Below are 26451 nucleotides of genomic sequence, written 5' to 3'. Positions count from 1 at the left end.
AAATCGCTTCCACATAATCATATATATTGCCTCTAGTTGAAATAAAAAAATTGTACAATAATTCCTTAATAGGCTATTTGACCTCGTCTAGCCATCTAGGTCCTTTCGCATGTCCGGTGCCTTCTAAAAACTTAAGTGTTCCGTATAAAACGCCAAAAGTCTATGATAGAGACAAATAGTATGATATTGTAGCATCTTCATTATTGATGATGTTTGTGGCTTTCATATTTTGAATTTTATTCTTACTGTTGCGATTAAAACTGATCATGTCTACTAAAATATTGATAGGCATAGGTACCTGATGGATGGATACCCATTATCCTTGTGGGTGACGGGCATAGAATAATTTTACACGTATGATGGATACAGGGGCGTAGCTATGTAGGTGATGGTGAATGGACATGCACCCACGAAAATTTTAAAAACTAGTGATTTAGACCAAATTTTCACTATATACGCACCATCTATGAGTTATTACTATACACCATCAAGTCATTTGCACCCTGCTTTGGTTCGCTTTAGCTTCATCGCTGGATGGATAGTGGATGTGAATAATGATATCTTTTTTTCTCTGGTGACCATGAGTGTGTCCTTGTCTCTGCCCGCATATCTTAGTCGTTGTCATCCCTGCAGACTATGAAGCGTCCGGAGACTTATGGAGTGTTTGTTTAGAATTATAATATGCTAAGATTATATAATCCAACAACTTTTAAACTAATAATCTAGACATATTATAATTACAAACAAACGCGGTAACGACTGTTATGCAAGCAGTCCTTCTGTGCAAGCGTGCAATCAAACCATCTGATCCATTAGATTACGATCCAACCACAGATACAACTATGATTTGTTAGGGAGTTTTTTATAAAGATTATTGAGCTGGTGGTGGAAGGGTTTAAGTGTTAAATGTGACCTACGGTTGAATCACGATCTAATGGATCAGATGGTTTGCTTGCACGCTTGCACAGAAGGACTGCTTGCCAACAAACGCAACCTAGTAGTCACAGCAACGGTTTGATCAATGTGGACGTTTTTTCTTGCCATTTCAAAATTCAGCCCCGCGCGTGCCAGTGGGCGTGCATATCAGATTCTCAGGTACGGCCGTTCCTTGCTTAGCACAAAAGCATAGTTTGAAAAACCAACGGCTATGTGTGTCAACGGCCACTACCAACCCGATCCAAACAGCCCATCAAAAGACCATAAGCATCATAACCAAGCAGTGACCCACGTGGATCTGCCACAAAGCCCATCCTCAAGTCTCAACCTTAACTTCCTCGATCTGCCACAACTACAACTACAAGCAACCAGAACCATACAATTCTTGCCAAAGCAGAATCTATTTAACGGCGACAACACAACCAAAGCGTGGCATTCTTCCTTCCTTCTTTCCTTCACCAATGGCCACGAGAATAGCCTTGTGTCTTCTCGGCCACGTCCTCCTCGCCGTCGCGTCGATGGCAGTGGCGGCGGCGGCCGGTGACGCGGGCAAGATCGGCATCTGCCACGGCCGCGTTGGCAGTAACCTCCCGCCGCCGTCGGCCGCCGCGGCACTGCTCAAGCGGAACGGGATCACCAAGGCGCGGCTCTTCCTGCCGGACCCGGCCGTGCTCCCGGCCTTCGCCGCGGCGGGCATCGACCTCATGGTGGGCGTGCCCAACGAGAACCTCACCTTCCTGGCCGCGGCGGGGCCCGAGGGCGCGGCGCAGTGGCTGCGGTCCGCGGTCCTGGCCCACGCCCCCGCCGAGCGCGTCCGGTGCCTCGCCGTCGGCAACGAGGTGCTGTACAACAACCAGTTCTATGCGCCTCACCTCGTGCCGGCCATGCGGAACCTGCACGCCGCGCTCGCCACCCTGGGGCTGGACGGCAGGGTCAAGGTCTCCTCCGCGCACGCCTCCTCGGTGCTGGCCGCCTCGTACCCGCCCTCCGCCGGCGCGTTCGACGCCGCCTCCCTCCCCGTCCTCCGCCCCATGCTGCGGTTCCTGGCCGACACCGGTGCGCCCTTCATGGTGAACGCCTACCCTTTCATCAGCCACGTGAACGACCCGGCGAACGTGCAGCTCGCGTACGCGCTCTTCGGAGCGGGCGCGGCGCCGGTGCAGGACGGCGCGCTGGTGTACACGAACCTGTTCGACGCCACGGTAGACGCGCTGGTGGCCGCGCTGGAGAAGGAGGGGTTCGACGGCGTGCCGGTCGCGGTGACCGAGACCGGGTGGCCAACCGCGGGGCACCCGGCCGCCACCCCGCAGAACGCCGCAGCGTACAACGCCAAGATTGTGGAGAGGGCGGCGCGCGGCGTCGGCACGCCGAAGCGGCCCGGCGTGCCCGTGGAGGTGTTCCTGTTCGACTTGTACGACGAGGACGGCAAGCCCGGCCCCGAGTTCGAGCGCCACTTTGGCATCTTCAGGGCGGACGGCAGTAAGGCGTATGACATCAACTTTGCCTAGAGCTGGTAGTTTCTGGAGCGATGGACGGCTTGTTGATTAGTGGATCAACTGGTGTATGCTGAAGAAAAAATGCCTCACATCCCCTCTTGTTTTACATGTCTCGTGACTACTGTGTCGTTTATTGATTTATTATAGTTGCCCACATGCGAAGACTAATAACTGATTCTTAGCATTTGAGTGATGGCATTGTCCCGGCAGTGTCTGAACAATTTATGGATTGATTCGAGCATGGCACAAGAATGACAGGATCTTTCCAAGATTGGTTCGAGTATGTTACTTTCGCCATGGTAGGCTGCTAACTAGTTCTGGCTTAAACACGAACTCCAGTTGCTGGCTCAAACTTTTCCCTTCAATATTTCTGGAAAGAGCCTTTAGAGCCTTTATTATATCGTTTCAGAAAACACTGTTATTGTTTTATTGAAAGGGCGTTTCTTGTACCCCGTACATGGAAGGATCGGTTATGCCGTACGCTGTATGATTGTTTCTGTCTCACCGGCTACACCAATCAAGCTGCTTCTGCTAGTTGCTGCAAGATGACACAACTGAAAACGGGTGATTAAACTGAAGAACAGATACCAGATTTGAGCAATGCCGTGGAAAAACTAGTGAGCAATACCAACCCTCCGCAGTCGCTACCATGTTGTTAAGGAACTGGTTCAAATTTACAGATGCAGTCGTATAGACTCCCATTGAAGAGTTTTTCTGCCAATCGCTGATTCTTGACCATAGCAAGCTGCGCATAAAAGCTCGACATGTAAAAAATGGCATACATGATTAGGTGGGACATAACACTGATTAGATATTCTGCTCCTTAGCTCCAGCAAACTGATAGAAATGTAAGGAAGTTCCAGCTTCAGTTAAAGCTACATTGGTAATTAAAATCATTGGAATTTGGAGTGCAGTTCAGTGTCTATGACTGAAAATATTGTTGTAATTATGATCTGCAACTGATCTAACCATAAAATGTACTGCACATCCTTTTTTTCTTAATCTTAAATGCAAAATCTATGATTCCTTCTTTGTAAGATGAGGAAATTTCTAGGCCCTTAGAACTATCAAGGTTGCCTGCGTACTTGTGTAGCAACAAATAGGTAAGGTTTGCAGAAAGAAACAAGTACCTTTAGAGCATCACACTTAAAACGGGCATTGAGGTTGGTATGCAGTGATCGCCCCATGCCTTCTAAAATTAACTGCATTGTATTGGAAAGCAAGCCAACATATTATAAATAACAGAACATTGCAAACGATTTTTGCATGAGAAAATGCATTCAGTTCAAATGCTACAGCCTTCTTACCAAATCTGCATCCTTTGCAGCAGCAGCAAGCTCTGAGCTAACCTGCCGGAAATCAATACATGGACTGCCGCATCCATTCTCAACAACCATTAGTGGCACTGACACTGTCTCATCCTTGAGATCATCTTGGATGCCAGCCATTGCATCGACTATCAATCCACCAGCTTCTGCAGCTTTCCGAAGGATACCACAGTGCTGTGATACATTATCATGAGTTATATCATTATATGAACTTAGAGCTGCCAACGATAAATAATGCAGCTAAATGGCAAGGTAGCACCACTTTGTACCTTTGAGGCTTCAGCTATAACTTCTGGAAGTTCATTAGCGGTAACATCATTCAAAGCCGGCAACGAATTTGCAACAAGAACTACCTGATCAAATTAAACATCTATTATCAATAGAAAATTTATGACAATTGTATATTCCATAAGTAATCACCAAATGGGATAAAATTGAAGGTCTCCTTCAGTTCTATGATTATTTTACACGGTCAGTCGGAAAGCTAAAATCATCTCCATTTTTCAGCCATGGGCTGTCAAAAATAAAAAAAACTCGACCTGCAGGGGTAAGACCACCCCCACGATATTATATTAAGAAGACCTTCTCACATAGGTCGAGAAAACTCCCGAACCCCTGGGCAACCATACACAACGGCACCGTAGCTTATGTGAGAACGACGATGAATTTGGTGTGGGATAGACGATGATTTTTTTTTAACCATAACCTGAAATTCGCTCACACGAGGAGTCGAACCCAGTACCTGAGAAGTGCTACTTAGACCACCTAACCAACTCAGCTAGAGGCTGTAAAAAATAAGATCTTTCAGAAAGTATCGCGACATTCACCAAGGATATCTTCCAGATTTTTCATGGAGTCCATATCTTCAACAACAATAGTCTTTAGTCTCAAGCAAGTTGGGGTACGTTAGAGCTAAAACCCAACAGAAACCACAAGTCAAGGTTCAGACACATCAATAGCTATTTTCTATGCACTCATATTCAAGGTTAAATCTTTGAATATATTGCATCCTTTCAAGTTCCCTTTTATTGTCTCTTCTCATGTCAACTTCGCCCTTCCCCTGTCTCTCTTCCCAATGCTATCGTGCCTTAAGATCCCATTACGCACTGATGACTCAGGAACTCTCCGTTGGACATACCTAAACTATCTCAAACGGTGCTGGATAAGCCTACTTCAATTGAACATGGCATATTGCCACAAATCCAACACAACATATGCATTTTCATAACACTTATCTGTTGAACATGTCTTTTTGTAGGCTAATATTCTACACCATACAACATAGCAGGTATAACCGTGTCCTATAAAACTTTTAGATTCTGTAGTACCCTCTTGTCATATAGAACGCCATATGCTTGACACCACTTCATCCACCTTGCTTCGATTCTATGGCTAACATTTTCATCAATACCTCGTATCTCTATAACATTGATCCTAGATACCAAAAGGTATTCTTCTAGAGCACTACTTGACCTTCCAAACTAACATATCCTTCCTCATGTGTAATAGCATCAAAGTCACTTCCCATATATCGAGTTTTAGTTCTAATGAGTCTAAAACCTTTGGACTCTAGTGTTCCCCATCACAACTCTAGTTTCCTATTTACTCCTGCACAACTTTCATCAACTTATATGTACCTCGTGTCCTCATCCATCACCAAGGCAAGAAGGTAAAGGCTCAAAGCTAACCCTTGATGTAGTCCTATTCTAATCGGGAAGTCATTTGTGTCTCCGTCACTTGTTCGAATACTAATCACAACCATGTTGTACATGTACTTAATGAGTCCAACATACTTCATTGGAACTTTACATTTGTCTAAAGCCCACCACATAACATTCCTTGATATTTTGGCATTAGCCTTCGCCAAGTCAATAAAACCATGTGTAGGTCCTACTTTTGCTCCCTATCATGCTTCATCACTTTTTTTTCTCGAAAAACGCAAGAGGACTGCGTTTTAGATATATATTAAGAAGAGAGAGACAAGGGTCTAAGAGACCCAAAAAACAACAACGCACTCCCTATGGAGGCCAGTAACACTCATACATGAAAGGATCCATAAAAACACCCACACACACACTCCCTACAGCAACCTATGCAGGGGGCAGCCAAGAAGGAGAGCCCTTTGGCTTCAGCAATTTCCCAGCCTCTTCTTTCCTCATCTGCATGCTCCATAATCAGAGGAAGGCTGGGAGACCCTCCATAAAAAATGACTCTATTACGATGCTTCCAAATCATCCACGATCCTAAAATGATGAGGGAGTCAAGACCTTCCCTGACCATACCATTTGTTGTCTATGATACCATCTCCCACCAATCCATAAAAGAAACTGCATCTGGCTGTGGGGCTAAACTATGCAGCCTGAACTTTCTTAGCAGGTTGTACCAGAAAATCCTTGAGAAGACATAATTCACAAGCAAGTGGTTCAGAGTTTCCCCTTCCATGTTTGCTTCATTTTTTTCTCGAACACGCAAGAGACATGCGCATCTTTCCATTAAGAAGGAAGAAAAAAGGATCCAAAATGGATCAGTACAAGAAGACCCCCATTACGGTGGTCGAAAACAAAGAAACAAAAATACATCCATAAATAAAAGGAACCAGAAACCACTTTGATCTAAAGACCTGGGATTGGGGCTGTTAGGAGACCTAAGTTTGTAGCCCCTCCTAACACCCACAGATCCATCTCCTCCTCGGTCCTCTTGATGGCTTCATTAAGGCAGGGAGAAAGGCCGTCAAAAACACAGGCGTTTCGATGGTTCCACAATATCCAGAGGCCGAGACTGATAAGCGAGTTTAGCCCTTTTCTGGCAATTCCATGCAACTGATCACTACATCTTTTCCACCAGAGCATGGTATTCTCTTCATAGACATAAGGAGTGAAATTCTGGAGATTAACCTTTCTCATCAGCTTGAACCAGTAATTTCTTGCAAACACACAGCTCACGAGATGGTCAATGGTTTCCATTTCCTGGTCACAAAGAGGGCACTGATCAGGGTGATCAAGCCCCCTCCTCTGTAGTCTGTCAGCTGTCCAACACCTCTGCAGCGCCACAAGCCATAGGAAAAATTTGCATTTGGGGGGGACCAGGAGTGCCAAACTCTGTCACAATGCTCAAAATATGTTGACCCAATAAATAAACTCTCATAGGCTACTTTGACAGAGTATTTGCCGTTATGAGCAAGCCTAAAAATGTGTTTGTCCTCTCTATGCGGATTTATGTTTACTGTGAGAATAGCAGCCCAAAGATCAAGATAATCAGCAAGGACCTCCACAGTAAGAGCTCCTTGGATGTCATTTAGCCAACTACTATTTGCTAGAGATGTATGAACAGTTCTACTGTTTTGAATTCGCCTTGAAACAGCTAGTAGCAATCTAGGAGCAATATCCATCACATTTCGTCCATGAATCCATCTATCTTCCCAAAAAAGTGTCGAGTATCCATTGCCAATTTCCGTGTGAATGGCAGCATGAAAGAAGAATTTCACCTTTGAAGGAAAATGCATAGGGAGTCCTGCCCAAGGTTTATCAGGTTCCACTTTAGCCAGCCACAACCATCTCATTCTCAAAGCCCAACCAAGCACTTTAAGGCTGAAAATGCCCAATCCTCCCAACTCAACTGACTGCACACTCTACCCCAAGCCACCAGGCAGTGTCCCCCTCTGACTTCTTTTTTCCACGCCACAGGAATCCTTTCCTAATTTTATCAATATCCTTGAGAACTCTTGGAGGTAAGTCCACCGCTATTGCAAGGTAGATGATCATTCCTGTCATAACATATTGAACTTGCACTTTTCTTCCAGCTCTAGTCATCAAGTCAGCTTTCCACCCAGGGAGCTGGTCAGAAATATTGTCGATTATGTATTGAGTTTGATTTCTGGAAAGCTTGCTCAAAGACAGAGGCAGGCCAAGGTATTTACAGGGGAAAGAAGAGATCTCACAAGGGAGACACTCCTGAAGGGTCGCCACTTCCTCTTCCCCACATCTAATTGGGTACACACTGCTTTTTTGGATGTTGGTTTTCAGCCCTGAAGCTTCTCTAAAAATCTCTAAATTTTTTAGAACCAGTTGAATATCAGATTCTTTTGGATGCAAAAACATGATCACATCATCAGCATACAAGGACACTCTGTGTTGCAAAGGTCTAGAAGACAATGGTTGCAGCAGATTTTCTAGATTAGCTTTTGAAATTAACCATCCTAACACGTCCATACTTGTCATGAACAGCATCAGTTCTATCCTAACATGGAAGCTTCATCACTTGTCTTATCAAGAAAATAGCTTCCATGATTGACTTTCCAAGTATAAAACCAAATTGGTTCATAGAGAACCTCATTATTCCTCGAAAACTATGTTCAATAACTCTCTCCCACAACTTCATAATATGCTTTATCAACTTAATTCTCCGGTAATTAGTACAACTTTGAATCTCCCTTATTCTCGTAGATCGGTACCAATATACTTCACTCATTAGACATCTTGTTTGACCGAAAGATATGGTTGAACAATTTGGTTAGCCATACTATAGCTGTCCCTGAGGCATCTTCGTGACTCAATTGGGATACCACCAGGGCCCATCGCCTTGTCCCTTTCATCTTTTTCAATGCTTCTCTAACTTTATATTCTTGGATCCTACATTGTCTATTGGTGTCATCAAAAGAGTCGTCCAACTGAAAGGTTATGTCACCATTTTCCCTATTTGAACAATTTGACAAAATACTCTCGCCATATATATATATCTGTTCCCGTCCTTCACCAAGTGGTGCTCTGTTTCATCCTTAATGCACTTAAAATTGATTGAAGTCCCTTGTCTTCCTCTCACGGACCCTAGCCATCCTATATATGTTACTCTCTCCTTACTTCATACTCAAGTGTTGGTAAAGATCCTCGTACGCCCTATCCTTTGCCACACTTATAGCTTGCTTTGTGGTCTTCTTTGCTACCTTATACTTCTCTATATTGTCCACACCCTTATGATGGTACAAACGTCTATAACATTCTTTCTTTTCCTAAATAGCCCTTTAGACTTCCTCGTTCCACCATCAAGTATCTTTAGCTTCGCCTCTACTTCCTTTGGTTGCTCCACACACCTCTGAGGCCACCTTCTGATTGTAGGTTGTTATCTTTTCCCACATGTTGTTTGCTTCATCTTCTTCTTCCACCACTTTGTTCTCGAAATCTTAGCTTGTTTATCCCTACAAACACACACCTGAAAACGAAAGGCCACCACCAAAAGCTTATGCTGAGAGGCAATACACTGTCATGGGCATCATAGGGAGCGAGAGGCAACAACCAGGCTGGGATAAGGCTAGAGAACAAGATTGAGATGAGCTGGGATAAGGCTAGAGAATAAGATTGAGATGAGAGAATTGTGGAGAGTTAGTTAGCATCAGATAAGTCCAAAAAAGTAGGAGTTAGTTGAGAGTTTGTAGGAGAAGTTGGTTAGCCATAGGGCTATTTATAAGCCGCATGGCAGCAGGGAATAAATCAAGCAAGATCAATTATCAAACCAATCTCTCTCCCTTGCAATGACCCTCTCAAGCGCCTAGGGCTGCTACCCTAGAACCAAGCCTGCGGCAGAGGGGTATAACCTCGCCGGAGAAGACAACTACCCCCATGGACCGAAGGTCCATGACACCTGGTATCAGAGCCAGGTTATCCTCACCACCACCAGCCGCCCATCCCTCACCACCACCAGCCGCCGCGCCATCTGCCGCCGCAACGCCCTCCCACCCGCCCTCAACAACTCTAGATGCATTCACTCGGCTCGAAGAGAAGTGGGATCAATTCGTTGTGATGTTCCACCGCTACAAGGAGAAGACAGAAAAGGAACTCCAAGCAGCGGTGCGGCTTCAGGCGGCAGCGCGAGGGTTCCTGGCACGCTGCCAGGTACAGTCCCTTCGTGGGGAGAAGCACCTTGCTGTGGCCTCCAGGGCCACCCCATGGCCGTCATCACATGAGCAGGCCGTGGTGCGCCTGCAAGCCGCAGTGCGCGGCTTCCTTGTTAGGCGGGCGGTGCGGAAGCTGCACTTGCTGATCAGCTCATCGCTGCACCAACTCGCAGCCTGCGCGCCCAACCATCAGGTCTCGTCTATACTTTTTGAACCCCCTGCAGAAGTCGAGATCTGGGTATGCAGCCCCCCTGCACGGCCAAAGAGGGTCGTCTCCTTCATTCGGGCAACTGCCTTGGTGCTGGACAGACCCAACATAAGGACGGGTTGGTTTCTCCTTCACCTTTCATCCAACGTGAAGTCCGCAGTTCAGCTCTTTCCTTGGGATCCAGGAGGACAGGAGGACATAGCTGCAGTTCAAATTTATATTTTAGTTCCACAATTATTTTGTATTTTCGTCTTAAATAATAAAGGTAAGTCGAGATGTAAAAGGCTTAACCTTAAGTCGTGTCAGGTAAGTCTATGGCAGCTCGAGGACGAGCTGGTCCTCAAGGGAGGGGGAGATGTCATGGGCATCATAGGGAGCGAGAGGCAACAACCAGGCTGGGATAAGGCTAGAGAACAAGATTGAGATGAGCTGGGATAAGGCTAGAGAATAAGATTGAGATGAGAGAATTGTGGAGAGTTAGTTAGCATCAGATAAGTCCAAAAAAGTAGGAGTTAGTTGAGAGTTTGTAGGAGAAGTTGGTTAGCCATAGGGCTATTTATAAGCCGCATGGCAGCAGGGAATAAATCAAGCAAGATCAATTATCAAACCAATCTCTCTCCCTTGCAATGACCCTCTCAAGCGCCTAGGGCTGCTACCCTAGAACCAAGCCTGCGGCAGAGGGGTATAACCTCGCCGGAGAAGACAACTACCCCCATGGACCGAAGGTCCATGACATACACTCACCAAGTATCGCCTTGCAATCCAAGCACAAACATGTTCGTTTATCCTTTTTTTCTTTTGAGGACAAAGCCAATTTGACTAGAGTGTTGGTCACTAGCCCCACTACTATAGGTCACTAAATGTGAGTCTCTTCCTAAAGAAAGTGTTGTCTATCAATAGGTCAAAAGCACAACAAAGTTCAAGACTTCCTTTCACTCCTGATTTCTATGATCATACCCAAAATCTCTATGAACCGCCACGAAACCTGCACTTGTTGTACATACATGCACATTGATATCTCCTATAAAAAGCTTCTCACCAATAAGTATAGCTCTAATTATGCCATTTAAGTTCTACCATAAAAGTGGAGATCAGTATGTGTCTCTCGCCTCCCTCCCCCCGGCGCTCGAACCCCCAAGAGCCTCACGCTGGTGTCTACTCTAGGCTCGACGGCCACAACACTTCCCTCCCCTGAGCCGAGACCCCTCTCCTCCCTGGACTCCTTTCCTGCTGGTCGTTCAAAGGCCCAGCGCTGGAGTGATGATGGTGGCGGTCACTCTGGGAGGCAACCTTCATATAAGGATGTGTTCACCTCCTCCAACCCTCCCGTCCAGCCCCCCTTGCTGGCGTTCCTAGGGATGGTTGGGTTACGGTCATGAATCATCGTGCTCGTTGGTGCAGTTCTCGTCCTTCGAAGCCTCGCCCCAGGCCTATCCCTACCGACCTGCGTGGTAGATGTTTCAACTGTTTCTCGCCTTCCCAGTGTGCGACTGTGTCGTCGTCCAGTGAGGTGTTTCCTCTGCAGGCTGCCTGGGCACCGTGCTAACATGTGCTCGCGCCGGTGGACGACCTCACGTTTACCACGACGGACCTTGGTGTGGCGTCCTGTCTCCCACTCTTCGTCTACCATGGAGGCCTCGGTTTGCAAGGAGGGAGATCATGATGGTGGCTTCGTTGCAGGCTCCGGTGGAGGCGGTGGTCTAGGCTCCAGCATGGCGGTCATAGACGTACTCGCCTGGGGCATAGACGACGGAGGGCTAGCAGGGGGCTCGGTGTTGAGGACCGTGGTGACCGCGACGCTGGAGGTTGATCGCATCCTTCCCGTCGACGTTGCCCGGCCTTTGCGCTTCATCAAGCGCTCCAGGAGGATCGCTCAAATTGAAGACGATCTACGACATGCTTTGCTCGTCTCCGTTGTGGATCGTGAGGTCTCTAATGCGCTCATCTCGAGATATGATCTTGAGGCTGATGCGCTCGACCTACGTCGTGTTGCGCCGAACACCTTTGTCACCCTCCTCCCCAACGTCGAGCTGGTTGATCGGGTGATCAATGGTGATCAATCTCTCTACGCGTCTCCCCTCCGACTGCACATCAGAAGATGGACTCGTCATTTCATGGCCTCCGGTGGTGGTGCTTTGCCTCGACTGCTCGACGTTAAGCTTCATGGTCTTCCAATTCATCTCTAGGAGATCTGTACCGTAGAGGAGCTTCTTGATGGACACTGTCTAGTCCTTGATTTGCAGCCTGTCACTAAAGGTGTCGACCTGTCTGTGTTCAAGATGAGGGTTTGGTGTGCTGATCCTGAGGGCCTACCGTCGATCGTAGACCTCCATGTGGAAGAGCCGCCAGTTCATGTGGGGGATGTGCTTTCGTTCCCGCGCACGGTGGTCACCCTGTTTCGATCTTGGTGTCTCACCCGGAACGGTCGTCGGTGGAGCCCCATCCCCCACCTTTGCCGTCTCCAGGCAGCCGCGACGATGGCCGGGATCGCGGCTCTGGTAGCCGGTAGAAGCGTCGTTTCAGCTCCCAGCCCCAATCTACTTTAGTCCGTGCTTCGGTTCACTCGTGCCTAGGGCCGCGAGTCCCTTCGAATTCAGAGTTCGGTGGGCCAGTCGATGCCCTAACCCTCCCGGTCTCTCCGATTGATGGGTTAGCGGCGCCTGCATTTGCAACCTCCTCCTAGGCGGCGAATGACGCTTCGTTTCAGATGTTTGTTGGACCAGTTGATGCGTCAGCTCTCCCAACCTCTTCGGTCTCTGAGTTGGCGGCGCCTATGTATACCAATGTCTTAATTGCACCGGACGTTTCTTCTCCCGCCTCTTCGGGTCCTGCTAGGCCAACTGCTTGGAATAATAACTCCCTCCAACTTGTCGTTGCCCCTGGATATCTGTGTTCGGGCAACTCTGCATCCTCGCTCCGCATTGAGCATATCCTTGGAGATCTTTTGGCTAAAAAGGCATGCTCCCCTGTGGTTCCCGAGAATGTCCCTTCATGTAATCTAGAAATGGTTCCTTCTAGAACCCTGTGTTGCAAGCCCCCGAAGGTCTATTCCAGAAGAAGTCGGGTTTTACAGCATCACCCTCATGTTTCGTTGGTCGATTCTCAGATTGTTCTGAGTTCTAGTAATGTTTCTGTTGATGACTCCAATTTGCCTTCTGAATCGCCCAACTCAAATCAGCTCAGCTCAGATCTTCCTTCAGATACATGGTTATCAATACCAAGTCTTTAGAGCATATCTTGCCGGCTCCTCAGGTTGTTAGACCAAGGGTTGCAAACTCATGTGCTATTCCTCCACGCTGTAGCCGGCGTATTGCTAGAATTGGCGTCGAGAACCTGGCTGCTTTCAGCGATGGTCAGACAAGATTTAAGAAGGTGATGAGGGTCCTGCACGTGATTGATGAGAACGAAGGCATTGATCAGGAGGCTCTGGATCGTTACAACAAGTTGTTTGACCAGCCTCTCTCCCCTTCCCATATTTAGGCGCTTGCAGCCCTTTTTGGCTGGTCTGCCCCTGTAGTGGGAGAGTGTTGATCATTGCAACCCTTTTTTTGACCTCGTCGACCCTGGCCAGTGTACACCTGGTCATGGATGATGTCCTGTAGCTCGACAGTGATGGTGTCGTGGAGCCACGAGAGCACCACACTGTCCATCAGGCACCAGGATGGAGACGACGGGGCGACGAGGTCGTCGAGGACGTGGTCGGTGAGAGCATACCGCCGAAGCGTGAGGACATGACCCTACCAACCAGGGTAGTGGGAGGACACCGGGTCCAACACGATGGGCACGAAAGACCGGATGTTGTGTAGCCCAACGGCCTGAGCATGGAGTGCGGCGATGTGGTCGGCGTTGAGACCAGAGGTGAGGGGGGCCTCGGGAGTGAGCGGAGGAGCCTCATGGACAACCGGAGCAGGGTCGAGGATGAGGCGCTTTGTGGTGGGCATCTGGGCGCTCAGAGCAGCGCCCATGGCATGCTCTTGCTCCAGGGCGAGGGACGCGGCGCGCACCTGCGAGGTAGCTAGGGCGGTCTGGATGGTGGCGATGGCGGAGACCAGCGCGGAGTCGGTGGAGGGCGCCAGGGGTGCCCAGGTGGCGTCAACGACGAGCGGGCGAGTGGTGGGGAAGCCAGGGCGGCTGCGGGGAGAAGCGGGCCAGCGAGATGGCGCCCGATTCCATGGTGTGGGCGAGAGCGCCCGTGCACGTCAGGTACCCCGAGAAGCCGAGCCCGGAGGGGAGAAGGCCGGATGCACGCGCGCTGGCCGCAGTGGCAATAGCGACTGCGCTAGGGGCAAGAGGGCTGAGCGCAGTGGTGGTGCAGGCCACAGCGGTTGTGCTGGCTGCGGCTGAGGCGTTGTATGCAGCAGGGTTGAGGGCCAGACTAGGGACGGCAGCGGCGACGACCTGCAGTGCCGCGGCAGCGGTGGCGATTAGGGAGTCCATTAGGCCCGCGCTGGGTTGAAGAACCCGACGACGCGGGGATCTGGCGGATGACGGCGCAGAGAAGCAGCCGGTGTTGGGGCGCCGGCGGCTGGGAAGAAATGGGAGCGGACGCGGTGTGGGGAGCCGGTGGGTGGCCGACAGGTGAGGGTGTGCAGCGGCTGGCAGTAGATATCACTTGGAACTCGATTTCTCCCTCTTATTGCCCTTTTGAAACCCTTTCTAGAAATTTTGGAGCCATTGTCAGACATCTTCAAAGATGGTCTCATAAAAGGGTAGGAAACATTATATCTCAGCTTGGGATGGCGCGTGAAATTTTGCATAAATTCCAGATTGCCCAGGATAAAAGGCCATTATCTGTGTTAGAGAAGTGGCTGCTAGATCAGCTTGATAGTCACATTGTGGCTCTTTCCTCCTTGCAGCGCTCTATGGCTCGGAGCCGCTCTAGGATCACCTAGATGGCTAAGGGGGATGCTAACACTGTTTTCTTCCACCTGCAAGGCAAGAATTTTATTGGTAATCTATTATCCTCTGATGGTCTCATTTTGTCCAGACACGAGGATAAGGAGATGTTGCTTAATGATTTCTACTTCAATCTGGTGGGTTGTTCAACTGACAGAGAGCACTCTATAAATCTGGAACACCTGCACATCCCCTCTCATGACCTTTCCATGCTGGACAGTCCTTTTACTGAGGATGAAATCTAGAAAACCATCTTATCCCTGCCTTCCAATAAGGCTCCTGGCCCTGATGGGTTTACAGGACAATTTTATAAATCATGTTGGCAAATTATAAAGGGGGATATTATGGCTGCTGCTATGGTAGTCTGGAATAGGAGGCTGCTGAACTTTGACCTACTCAATTCAGCCTACATTATTCTTCTTCCCAAAAAGGAGGATGCCTCTCTCGTGAAGTCATTCTTTTGCTAAGCTCATCACCAAGTTTTTGGCTAACAGATTGGCTGGTCATCTTGAATTCTTGATAAGTTGCTGTCGCATAATCAAAGTGCCTTTATTAAAGGTAGATTCAACCTTGACAACTTCATGCTAGTTCAACAGACGGCTAAATTATTCCACCAGAAAAGGCTTGGTCGGATACTTCTTAAGTTGGATATCACAAAAGCCTTTGATTCGGTCTTGTGGTCTTTCCTGTTAGAAGTAATGAAGCATTTGGGTTTTGGGCAAATTTGGTGTGATATTGTGAGCAATCTCCTTGCTTCTGCATTGACATTGACTCAAGCGATGCTTAATGGTGAACCAGGTCAAAAAATTCTCCACAGAAGGGACCTTCGGCAGAGGGACCCACTCTCCCCCATGCTGTTCATTCTGGTTATGGATGTTTTATTCTACCTGTTAAAGAAGGCAGCTAACGACGGTCTGTTGAAACCATTACCTGCAAACTCAGAGCTCAGCCGCACTTCTCTTTACGCCAATGATGTGGTGATCTTCCTACACCTTGTGGCTTCTAATATTGAGATCACTACGGACATCCTAAAGTTTTTTGGTGGGGCATTAGGGCTAAAAACAAATATGGAAATAAGCAGTGTATTTCCCATTCACTGTTCGGAGGAAAAATTATCTACTATCCATAATCTCCTTCCATGTCTTGTTGCCAATTTTCCTTGCAAATACTTGAGGGTGCCTCTTACACTGAAGTGACTTGGTAAACATCACATTCAGCCGTTCATTGATAAGATTGCCGATCGTTTGCCTAGTTGGAAAGCCGACCTACGATCCAGAGCTGGAAGGCTGATTCTTGTTCAGTCAGTTCTCACTTCGATGATGGTTTATTTAGCCATGGCCATGGACCTTCCTTCTTGGCCTCTAAAGGCTATAGACAAAATTAGGAGAAGTTTCCTTTGGAGAGGAAGAAAAGAAGCTACGAGAGGGCACTGTTTGGTGGCCTAGAACAAGGTTACAAGGCCAAAAGAGCTTGGCGGCTAGGACATCTCCCACCTGCAGCATATGAGTTGGGCCCTTAGACTGCGTTGGCTCTAGTTACAAAAAACTGATCCTGACCGACCCTAGGCAGCCTTCATAATTCATGTGCACCCTTCAGTTCTTGCCTTCTTTTCTGCGGCAGTTTCATCTGTGGTGGGTAATGGCAGGAATACTCTGTTTTGGATAGATAAATGGTTAAATGGCCAAAGTTTGCATCAGTTGGCACCTCATCTTGTCAAGTTAGTCCCTTCAAGGGCTAAGAAGAGGAGTGTTCATGATGCCCACTACTGGGAGCTGGGTACAGGACATAAGAGGGGCTATTACTATTAACGGTTTTTTAAGGTGGTACCCTTAGTTTTGTTGGTGTCCTCATTTTTACCCTTAGTCGTGTTTTTTGCTCAGTTTTGTCCTTCCAGTGCTATAGAGCAGAAGGGTAAAACTGAGCAAAAAATACGACTAAGGGTAAAAATGAGGAAGGTGGCAAAACTAAGGGTATGAATTTAAATACGACTAAGGGTACTATTAATGTGTTGACTGATTTTTTTAGAGTCTGGGACCTTGCTGCAAACTGGATTTTGCACCCGGAACAAGAGGATAAGCATATATGGCTGCTCTCCAGCTCAGAAAAATATACCGCCAAGTCGTCTTATGATGGTTTCTTCATTGGTTCAACAACTTTCAGGTCATGGGGGAGATTTGGAAAAGCTGGGCTCCTGGAAAATGTAAATTCTTCATGTGACTTGTGGCGCACGGGCGTTGCTGGACGCTGACTGGCTAGCGAGGAAAGGTCTGCCTCACCCTCAAAGCTGTCTGTTTTTTCTCGAAAAACGCAAGAGGACTGCGTTTTAGATATATATTAAGAAGAGAGAGACAAGGGTCTAAAGAGAGCCAAAGTTGTCTGTTATGTGACCAGGAGGAAGAAACTATGAATCATTTGCTAGTATTCTGTGTATTCTCAAGGGAAGTTTGGTTTAATATCCTGAAAGCTGTCGGTTTGCAGCATCTCACTCCTAGTCTCAATTCTACTTCCTTTGATGACTGGTGGGAGGAAGTAAGCTTGACCCTTATTGGCCCTTCCAATAAGAAGTTGCGCAAGGGTCTGAACTCCCTTATCATGTTAGGGGCTTGGGCCATTTGGATTCATTGCAATCGATGTGTCTTCAACGGAGAATAGCCTAGGGCTAGCAAGGTCATCAATTGGGTGATGGATGAGTCTCATCTTTGGTGTAGGGTTGGGGCTTAGGGTTTATCTGATATCCTTTTACCTCAGCATACTAATCGGTGATTTGGTCTCCAGTCTGCTTGTTGTAGGGTCCAGTCCTTCCCTTGTACAAGTGCACCTAGTCAATAGTGTGTGGTTTTTTTTGTAGAGTTGTACGAGGTTTTTAACACCTCACCCCTTTTTCTTCTTAATATAATGATACGCAGCTCTCCTGCGTATTCGAAAAAAAAAGTTTTACCATAAAAGTTTCTTAGCAATAGGTATAGCTCCTGATTTCTACTTGATTGAATCGTGTGTTCCCTTGATTGGGAATATACATGTGATCTACGAGTATATATTAGCATGCAATATATTGTGTGTTCCCTTGATAGAATCTCTGCAGCCAGCATTCTGTCTGCTCTTTTTATTCATACCTCTGTTCCATGGCGTAAAAGCTCCCTAGCTAAAGGAAGCATTCCAAGGACCACATCAGCACCTGAGTTATCAACAAAAAGCAGTGCTCTTTTGTATGATTGGTCCTTCCTATCAGTAAGCATTCTCTTTTTGAACATGTCAAAGTCATCAATCTGCAAGAAAAGTACATAAAGTTAATGACATAGTTTGTGATAGCACAACTCTTTATATCTTTTATAACTTTCAGAGGTCGCAATGCAACTGTAACATTTTAAAAAGTTTAGACTTGGAATACTTGCCCGCCAAGGACGTTGCATCTTCTTGCGACTCATGCGATAGATTTCTATTATAGTTCCCTTGTGATAAAGTTCTACACAAGCTCGAGACCCCCAATCAAATATATTTGCAGCAAGGACACCTTCAATTAGTGCAAGCAGCCTAGCTTCCTGGATATCAATGAAATATACACTCAGGTGAATATCTAGAGTTATAGCTTCGCTACATAGGGAAAAGAAAAATAAGAACAATGGCAATACCCCTAACACTGACATTGGCGTGTTTTACTTTTGGCCTTTTGCCAGAAACACAGTGGAATTTTGTTAAAAATGGACTTATGGTTGTGGTCTGAACCAAAATTTCAGTTGCCAATAGAAAACTGGCATAATGGCAAGTAGATAACTTGAGCTATCACAGAAGCAAATGTTAAGATGACTTCAGTTAAGTGCAGAATTAAGCAGAAAGAAGCTCCTCTATCATATACCTCATTCATACTATCAAGTTCCATCAGAAGATCCGGTAAAACAGCCAGTGAAGCTTCATTTTCCCTTCAAGCAGAAGATACCAGAATGTTAGATAAATGAGAGTATGTGTACATGCATGCGCACATATAGGAAGCCAACCTTTGCTTGATGCTAATATATGCATCAACGAACTGAAATTCCCTCAGACATTCTTCTCTCAATTCCAACAGGTTGGCCAAACCAAACTTTCCATAAGCAGCTGGCTCCTCCATCAATCTAACCTTAGACACCAGTTAGGTAGCAAAGAGAACGGATAATATTGACATATGAGACTAGCATTCTATCCACAGCCAATAGTGGTACACAAAGAAACAAAAACCTCGGAACTAATGCCATGCAATAGCATTTTTTACCTTGCCAGATGAGCAGAAAAGGCATGTGCAAATGCATCACCCCGTCTTTTGGCATCATCAGTCCCACCTTCACTAGCAACTGCCTACAAATGATAGAATGCACAGGTTAGTCAAGACTCAAGAATATACAGTTTCTGGATCCCATTTACTCCCAAACAGACAAGAAATGGATATTCAGGTAAATATCCTAAATTCATACAGTATTACCACAAAATGAAAAACTATACATGTACTACCTCAGCCCAAAATATGCAAGTTCAATGTAAATTTGATTGTGATGATAGTGAAGTGGAAATATTGCCTTCAATACAGTCAAGGAGCTAAGCTCGCTAAGCCACGGAAACAACTACTAGTTACTCAAGTTAACTAGTCCATTAACAAGGGATACTCTGTGTTCCTTTTGGCAAACATTTGTGCCAGGTGCATACCTGCTTATGTGGAAACCAATAAAGGTGGTGTGTATAATGTTGCAAACTACAAGTAGCCGGCAGTTTACAGACAAATATACTTACTTGTAAGGACCCAACAATAACGAAGTTAGATATTTTTAAGAAAATGGATTTGGTTAACACAAGATCAAGGGTGAGACAATTTCTGCTCCAAATGATGTGTGGTTCTAGCCTTATGGGGTTACAGACCGCCTCATTCCGACTGTACCAGAGATGCCATTCCATAGACGGATTCGGAAACTGAAGGAGATATATCTGATTAAGATGGCAAATACTGAAAACAGAGTCTCGGATGGCTTGACGATTGTAATGAGAACGACATTTGCAAACCTTTTTTAACACATTGCCATGAATAAATAAAAGATGAACTATGCAGATGTCTTTGCAAGTGCAACATCATACCTTGTCCACGAGGTCCGGCGAATGATCTGACAAAATCTTGAACCAGTACCTAGCATGATGATCTCAAATATAACCAAAGGACTCAATTTCTATTATATATATTTAAGTAAGAGACATAGAAGAATACTTGAACTCATCCTGGTCAAGATCAATTGTGTTTGGTTCATACCTGCAAAACAGATCAATTATCACGATTTAAAAGGTTGGATAACTTGGATATATGCTGAAACTTCTTGCATTCTAGAAAAAAGATGCAGAAACTTGTTTATTACTATTGTTGTAATAATTATCAAGGAAAAGCTTTACGAACTGGTAATTTGATGCAAAATAATGTTTAGCACTAATTCTAGAGCCTTTTAGGAAACAGAAGTTGAGATCCATTTGTGTACTGATTTTACTACAACATTTTAATGTTTAAATAGTCATTTCAGGGTTGACAAATAGAACTAAACTACCTAGGAAGTTTCATTTTCGATAATATGAAATTTAACTAACTTCCACACACATGAGAACAGTTATCTTACGTCTTTGGATCTTCCAACAATGGAAATACATCCAATGTGGGTACAAGATGGAGAACACCGACATTTAGCGCTGCACTTGCATCTGACCGCAAGATGTCACCCTTAGCAGTCGGCCTTTCAAAGCCTCCCATACCTGTCGTAGCTGGAACTCCCATAGGTACAGGGGCTATAATCTGAGTACCCTTTTGCACAAACTTCTCCATCCATGATATCTGCACAGTTCAAAATGAAAACATTTTAAAATAATTTGGGCGATGCTGTGATAGGTTTGGCAAGCCAACGTTGAACCTAGCCATTCTAATGGAAACGAAACCCGAAAGAAAAAAAAAACTCGGCCGGAGAGGGAAAGACCGCCCTCCCGGTATTATATTAAGAAGAGACCAAAACATGGTCCCGGCCGCGAAAATCCCCAAACCCTAACCCTCATCACTAGCGGGCCGTCACCACCCACTCTGCAACGACCCAGCTGAAGTGTGGCGCGCAGGACGTAACCCGGGAGCGGGCGGGGCACAGCGAGGGGATTTTTTTTAACCAAGCCCGAAATTCGCCCTCGATGGGGATCGAACCCAGAACCTGGAGATGCTACTCGAAAGCCTTAACCATTACGCTAAAGAAGCAGATAAATGTTGTCGAAATGCATATGTTGTGCTACATTTGTGGCCATACAAGAAGGAATCGAGCCCGGAATGATGATATATGTGATAGGCTAGGGGTAGCATCAATTAAAGAAAAGCTTGTCCAACATTGATTGAGATGATTCGGATATGTCCAACGAAGATCTCCAGAGGCATCAGTGTGTAGTGGGATCCTAAAGTGTGATAGTAATGGGAAGAGAAGCAGGGAAATGCCGAAGCTGATATGAGAAGAGGCAGTACAAGGAGACTTGAAAGAATAGAATATACCTAAAGATTTAGCATTAAATAAGAGCGAATGGAAAACGGCTATCCACATGTTGAACCTTGATTTGTAACTTATGTTGGGTTTCAACTTTAGCCTACCCCACTTGCTTGGGACTAAAAGGCTTTGTTGTTATTGTTGTATTGGCGATTAAAAGTGAACTAGATTTAACAAACTATGTTGAATAAGAAGGAAATGTTATCCCATTCCAACATAAAATAGTAGCAAAAGGTTATCGACAAAATTCTAGCAGTCTTTTCAATATAGGTAAAATTTTGGTTGATCCTTTTGGTTCTTGTGCATGTCCGTCGTATAGTTAGATTGAGTGACATCTAACACTCATTTTGAGTTTTCAAAGGTGTAATTTATCGAGCATCAAATTTGTGTTAGTAGAGGATGTCATACTTAGAAAAATAACCAAACCATCATAGCCATAAACTTAAGCATGATCAGGAGAAGATGCTCTTGCCTTCTCATTGAGATCTCCAAGAGGTGGCCCGTGAATCTTTCCACCAACATATGGAGCACCCATTGGGAAGCGTTCAACCAAATGATGTACCCTTAAGTCATCAAGACCATGCTTCTCATAACTCATAAATGCACCAAGAGCTCCTAGAAAGCCCTCATGGCGCAGAAACATAGCTTGTGCCTCTCCTTTTGACCTTTACCAACACAAAGAACATTGGGACGAGATTATTTTCAAAATTAATATAAATAACATATGAAACCATAAAAGAGGGGGAATAATTTTGGAACTTATTTACCAGAAATGCACTGCAAAAGAAATTGTATCCATAGTGTAGGCATGACCACGGATGAAGAATCCACCAAAAAATATCCTCTTGAGTCCATAACGAAGTGCATTAAGATAGGAAATCTACAAAAAATGAAGAAACAGGGCCCATAGCTTCGATTGAGTTGAAAAATAGACCACTATAACTTAAATAACTTCCGAATATTTCAGAAAAGGTGAAATGTGCTTGTATTCGTATGAATTGGTACAGATGACTGTTCAGTGATAAAACAACAATAATGGCACTTTGGAGCTTTAAAATCAAATGTACTTCCAAAGTTCCAATAAGGAACTATGTACCAAGGCATGATAAATGAAATGACCAAACACTACAAATTGTATTTTAGCAATTTAGCATGCAACATCAAGCATAAAAAATATGTGAGTTTACTTATTGCTATGAGCACCAATAAAAGTTATATTAGACCTTCACCCACCAAAGAACCAATTTCAAAACACTGTTTAGCACTGACATCTAGTATCATCTTTGGCATTGCTCACTCTTAGTATTAATTTCATTAATTTTTCAACCTAACACAGTGTATAGCATAAAAACGTTGAAATATCACTTATTAGTTATTTTATTGCCTCTTCTTCAGAAAAGAACACAGCCTCTCAAAGCTAGGCGAGATTCCTGGATAAATCAAGCACACAAAAATACCACATTTAGATAATCTCCATTTGCTGTTTGGTTTACTTGTTCACATTTTTCAAAAAACTTTTTAAAATTATTGTCAAGTGTGTGTATCTATAGAAAAGGCCTGATGAAAGTATTAAACCATTTGCTTTGAACACTTATTTCACCAGCCATTCACCATTTATTTAGTTATTTACCATACCATGTCCTGACAAGGTTGACATACCTGGCCAATATTATATGAAATCATCCGTAACAGAGAGAGCGATATATCTTCAGGTCTATAATCTGATAGCTCCTTGTTTTCTGAAATTATCTTTCCAAAACTAGAGGCAATTGTAGATGCTGAAAGGCCAATCTGCCATACAGCAACAGCATGCATAATTAATAGTACCCACATAAGACAAGAAGTTTAATAACAGCTGGTTCAACATACAGTGCACACTGGATATTATCCTAATCAACGTTATCAAGTCGTCGGACTAATCGTGATTAGTCATGATTAACCAGGCTGGTTGGTGCCATGGCGATCAGCTATGCACTATGATTAGTCATGATTAATCGTGACAAATAACGATTAGTCGGACTAATCGGTGCCATGGCGACTAGGACCCATTAGATGATTTGATAACATTGATCATAATGACGGGTCAGACTTGCAGCTTTAAGCAATGCATACAATAACTTATGGGAAATATCAACATGTTTTACAATTATTTATATTCGCACATTTTATGCTAATATTAACCTTGGAGTAGTCCAGACCACCATATATGTCTCCTACAAGCATGTCCATGGTGCTATTGTCTCCACGCTGGCTCAACTCTAGCAACTCATCAAAACTGAAAAAGAATTATTGAGTTTAAGAGAAATCAAACTTGATACAGAAATATCTGTTGTTCATGGGCAGAAAAATAACACCTTTTGCACTTCGTCATTAGCCTCCCCAATCCCCAGTACGTACCACCACCAACATTTGTCCCACTTACTCGCTGAAATTTCCCATGCCCATCAACCTTTGAAAAAGAATGGTCAACAAGATCCAGTGAAACTCAAAAGAACAAACTATAAAGCTAACCTCAAAGTTACCTTGATTATACTAACACCAGATCCGACATTAACAAGAAGGAAGGGAAACAAGTCATTCTGATCAATCTGAACATATTGCTTCTGGCCATCCATGTGTGTAAAAGCTTCATGACGTATAGCCTGCCAAGTGCAGAAAAAGAGTGTTATTTACTTACCGCCAATTAGTAATTTCGATTCATGAATTATCACACTTATTATTAATATGTATTAGGTCAATACATCTCCAAAAATCCACTATAAACATCACATACAATATATATGCACAATGGAATATGGCGTAAATAAATTGGAACCTTAAGCAAAAAGTTTGCTCCAGCCACAAGACAGTCCATTTCATCTTCCTTTTCAAGGCTGACTCCCAATCTTTCCTTGAAGACATCTGCATACTTGAATGCTCCACCACCTGTTGCCTTTCCACAAAATATTACACTCAGCAACAAAATAGGCCATAAAACCAAATAAGGACAACTAATATGTGCTTGCAAAAATCAAGTATGTAATGCTGATCTATAAACGAAAGAATTATTAATGCATCATTAAACAGATACTCAATCATAAAAAAAGACTTCTGTGAAGACTATTAATTCAGCATCTTCCTCTTTTTCCTTTCAATGGATGAGAGGATCTGTAGGCTTTTCCCCTTTTTCTATTTGTTGTTATTTTTTTCTTATTTAAGGACTGTTGAGGTGTCCTGAATCCAAACATTTACTTAATACTTATATAGTTATATGGAGTCTTCAGACATATCGATCATGTTGTCTCTTTAGTTTTTACCTTAATTACAATGTCATCAGACTGAGCCCCAGAGCGCCATGAAGGTGAATCAATTCCTGCAGCGTATATATAACTGCTATTCAATGCTAAGAAAATACAGGTGAAGCATGATTCGTAGGTACACAGAAGCAATATTGAAGGAACACCAAAACTATGTCAACAGGGCAGAACCAGTGCTGGAGGCTCTCACATAGTGACGGGATAAACCGAGGTAAGCCCTTCCCACGCAAATGTGAAACTATGTCAACAAGGTGATGGAAATAACTAGGACGAAGACAACATTCTAATTGTTTACAATAAAAACTAATATTTGCATACCACCACGATGTAGTTGTTTGGAAGAAATGAAGTCCAAACATTCATTTAGCTTCCCAGTCTCAAACTTTACGAAGTGGAGCCTCCCTCCAAGAATCGGGTAGCTTCTCCTGCCACCATTAAACATCCCAAGTCTTCTCTTTGTGGATATCTTGTGCTTATCTTCAGTGGAGAGCTCAGCATGTCGCGAGAAGTACACCAGTTTTATAAGAGATCCTAGAGGAAAAACAATCAAAACATACATTTTCAAAATTTAGAGTACAAAATGTCAGACCCTATGACAGTCGAGAAATTATTGTTTGCAATTGCAGGTTGACAATGAAAAATAAATTTATGAACCAATTATAGAAAACTGGCACATTTTAATCCATCAAGCACATATCCTAACAGTTCAGGAGGAACAACAAGAGTTGGAAGCCATATGCAGAGTACCACCTTGACGGCTTACTGTTGCAAGTAGCATGTTATCGGTATCACCACTATCAATTCGCAGATACACTCTTACAATGGTGAATGGTTCACATTTTGAGTGGTAAGCACTAAGTGACACAGTCGTCCTGAGCTGAGATGCAGTAGCAATCTGACAACGTTCGGTGTGGAGTGCTAGCAACTAACAGGCGGAAGTGCCAACTTCTGAAAATTGCTAAGAAACCCGCATCTCATCTACCTTGCTTAACCAACTCAACACAGAAACTTACACTGCTACGAAGCGATAAACACTGTTGATAACGTTAGGTGAGTCCAACAGTGAAACGGAGACGAGGAGACGCGCACGGCGCACGCACGTACCGCCGATGTCAAGGGCGAGGTGAGAGATGTCGTCGGACTGGTTGGGCAAAAGGATGGTAGGGTTACGGTCCTCCAGCGTCCCGTGGATCGCCGCGCCGCTGAGGTCCAGCTGCGGCCGCGAGCTCGACCGGGGCAGCATCGTCGTCGCGGTCGCCTGCGCCGCGGCAGAAGACGTCTCCTCCCCCACCTCCTCCTCCTCAGCCTCGTGCCTCACGCCCGCCCCTCCTTCCCCCAGCTGATCCTGGATCGGGTCGCTATTATTGGCCGCCATTTGGATTGGACCAGTGCACTGGGACGGAGTGGAGCCGCCACCAACAATCCACCAACCAAAATCTTCCCGCAACGCGTACGGCGCTGCCGCCTGCCGCCTTGGGGAGATCGAAAGCACCAAACACGCGAGACGGAAACGGAGAACGGGGAATCGACGATGGGCGCCAGTCGTCGCCTAACTTGGTGAAGAGGATGGCGAATCAGGGAGCGCGGATTTGTTGCTTGCGGGCTTGTGGCTCTCGGTGAAACGCTGCGGAAATGTCAAAATCTGACTGATGTTTGGACTTGGGATTCATTGGGCCCACGCTGCAGAAACACTAAAAACTGATTACCTTCGCTCATATCATATGCCGTGTGTTGCAGTAAAAAAAAACACTGTATGTCAATGTCTTGCTAGTTGCTTTAGATTAAAGTCGATTATTTATACTGTTGTATCTATAGAGACAAAGAATATTATTGAAACAGTATAAATCGATACGAATTAAAGCTAAGTGAATAGAGTGGTGTTGTGGAGA

At 45.1% G+C, this 26451-nt stretch overlaps 2 protein-coding genes across 5 annotated transcripts; one reads left to right on the top strand and one right to left on the bottom strand.

The window, feature by feature from the left end:
* Nucleotides 1-1227: 1227 nt before the first annotated feature.
* LOC100283815 (glucan endo-1,3-beta-glucosidase, acidic isoform) lies at nt 1228-2640 on the top strand. The gene has a single exon (NM_001156713.1). It carries the CDS (start codon nt 1398-1400, stop codon nt 2442-2444), a length of 1047 nt encoding a protein of 348 aa, NP_001150185.1. The 5' UTR covers nt 1228-1397; the 3' UTR covers nt 2445-2640.
* A 1-nt stretch (nt 2641) lies between these two features.
* On the bottom strand, nt 2642-26295 carry LOC103633092 (pantothenate kinase 2). Of its 4 annotated transcripts, none has more exons than XM_008654771.4 (23): nt 25667-26295; nt 24881-25093; nt 24563-24618; nt 24082-24198; nt 23789-23908; nt 23621-23715; nt 23448-23541; nt 22926-23057; nt 22034-22146; nt 21739-21931; nt 20373-20584; nt 19976-20017; nt 19849-19897; nt 18998-19080; nt 18744-18860; nt 18605-18668; nt 18144-18290; nt 17865-18017; nt 4030-4113; nt 3740-3934; nt 3563-3634; nt 3061-3177; nt 2642-2986 (listed from the first exon to the last, which is right to left on the bottom strand). In XM_008654771.4, the coding sequence occupies exons 1-22, from the start codon at nt 25935-25937 to the stop codon at nt 3088-3090; spliced, it is 2712 nt and encodes a 903-aa protein (XP_008652993.1). In that variant the 5' UTR covers nt 25938-26295; the 3' UTR covers nt 2642-2986; nt 3061-3087. The 4 variants fall into 4 exon arrangements, with proteins under 4 accessions (XP_008652993.1, XP_008652992.1, XP_008652991.1 ...); XM_008654770.4 differs by having other exon boundaries at nt 2642-2970; nt 25667-26239; XM_008654769.4 differs by having other exon boundaries at nt 2643-2986; nt 3065-3177; nt 25667-26239.
* Between the last annotated feature and the right edge of the window lie 156 nt (nt 26296-26451).

Source organism: Zea mays, chromosome 7, assembly GCF_902167145.1.
Source record: "Zea mays cultivar B73 chromosome 7, Zm-B73-REFERENCE-NAM-5.0, whole genome shotgun sequence".
In the NCBI taxonomy this organism is placed as follows: domain Eukaryota; kingdom Viridiplantae; phylum Streptophyta; class Magnoliopsida; order Poales; family Poaceae; genus Zea; species Zea mays.
This window is presented reverse-complemented; position numbering and strand designations above follow the sequence as displayed.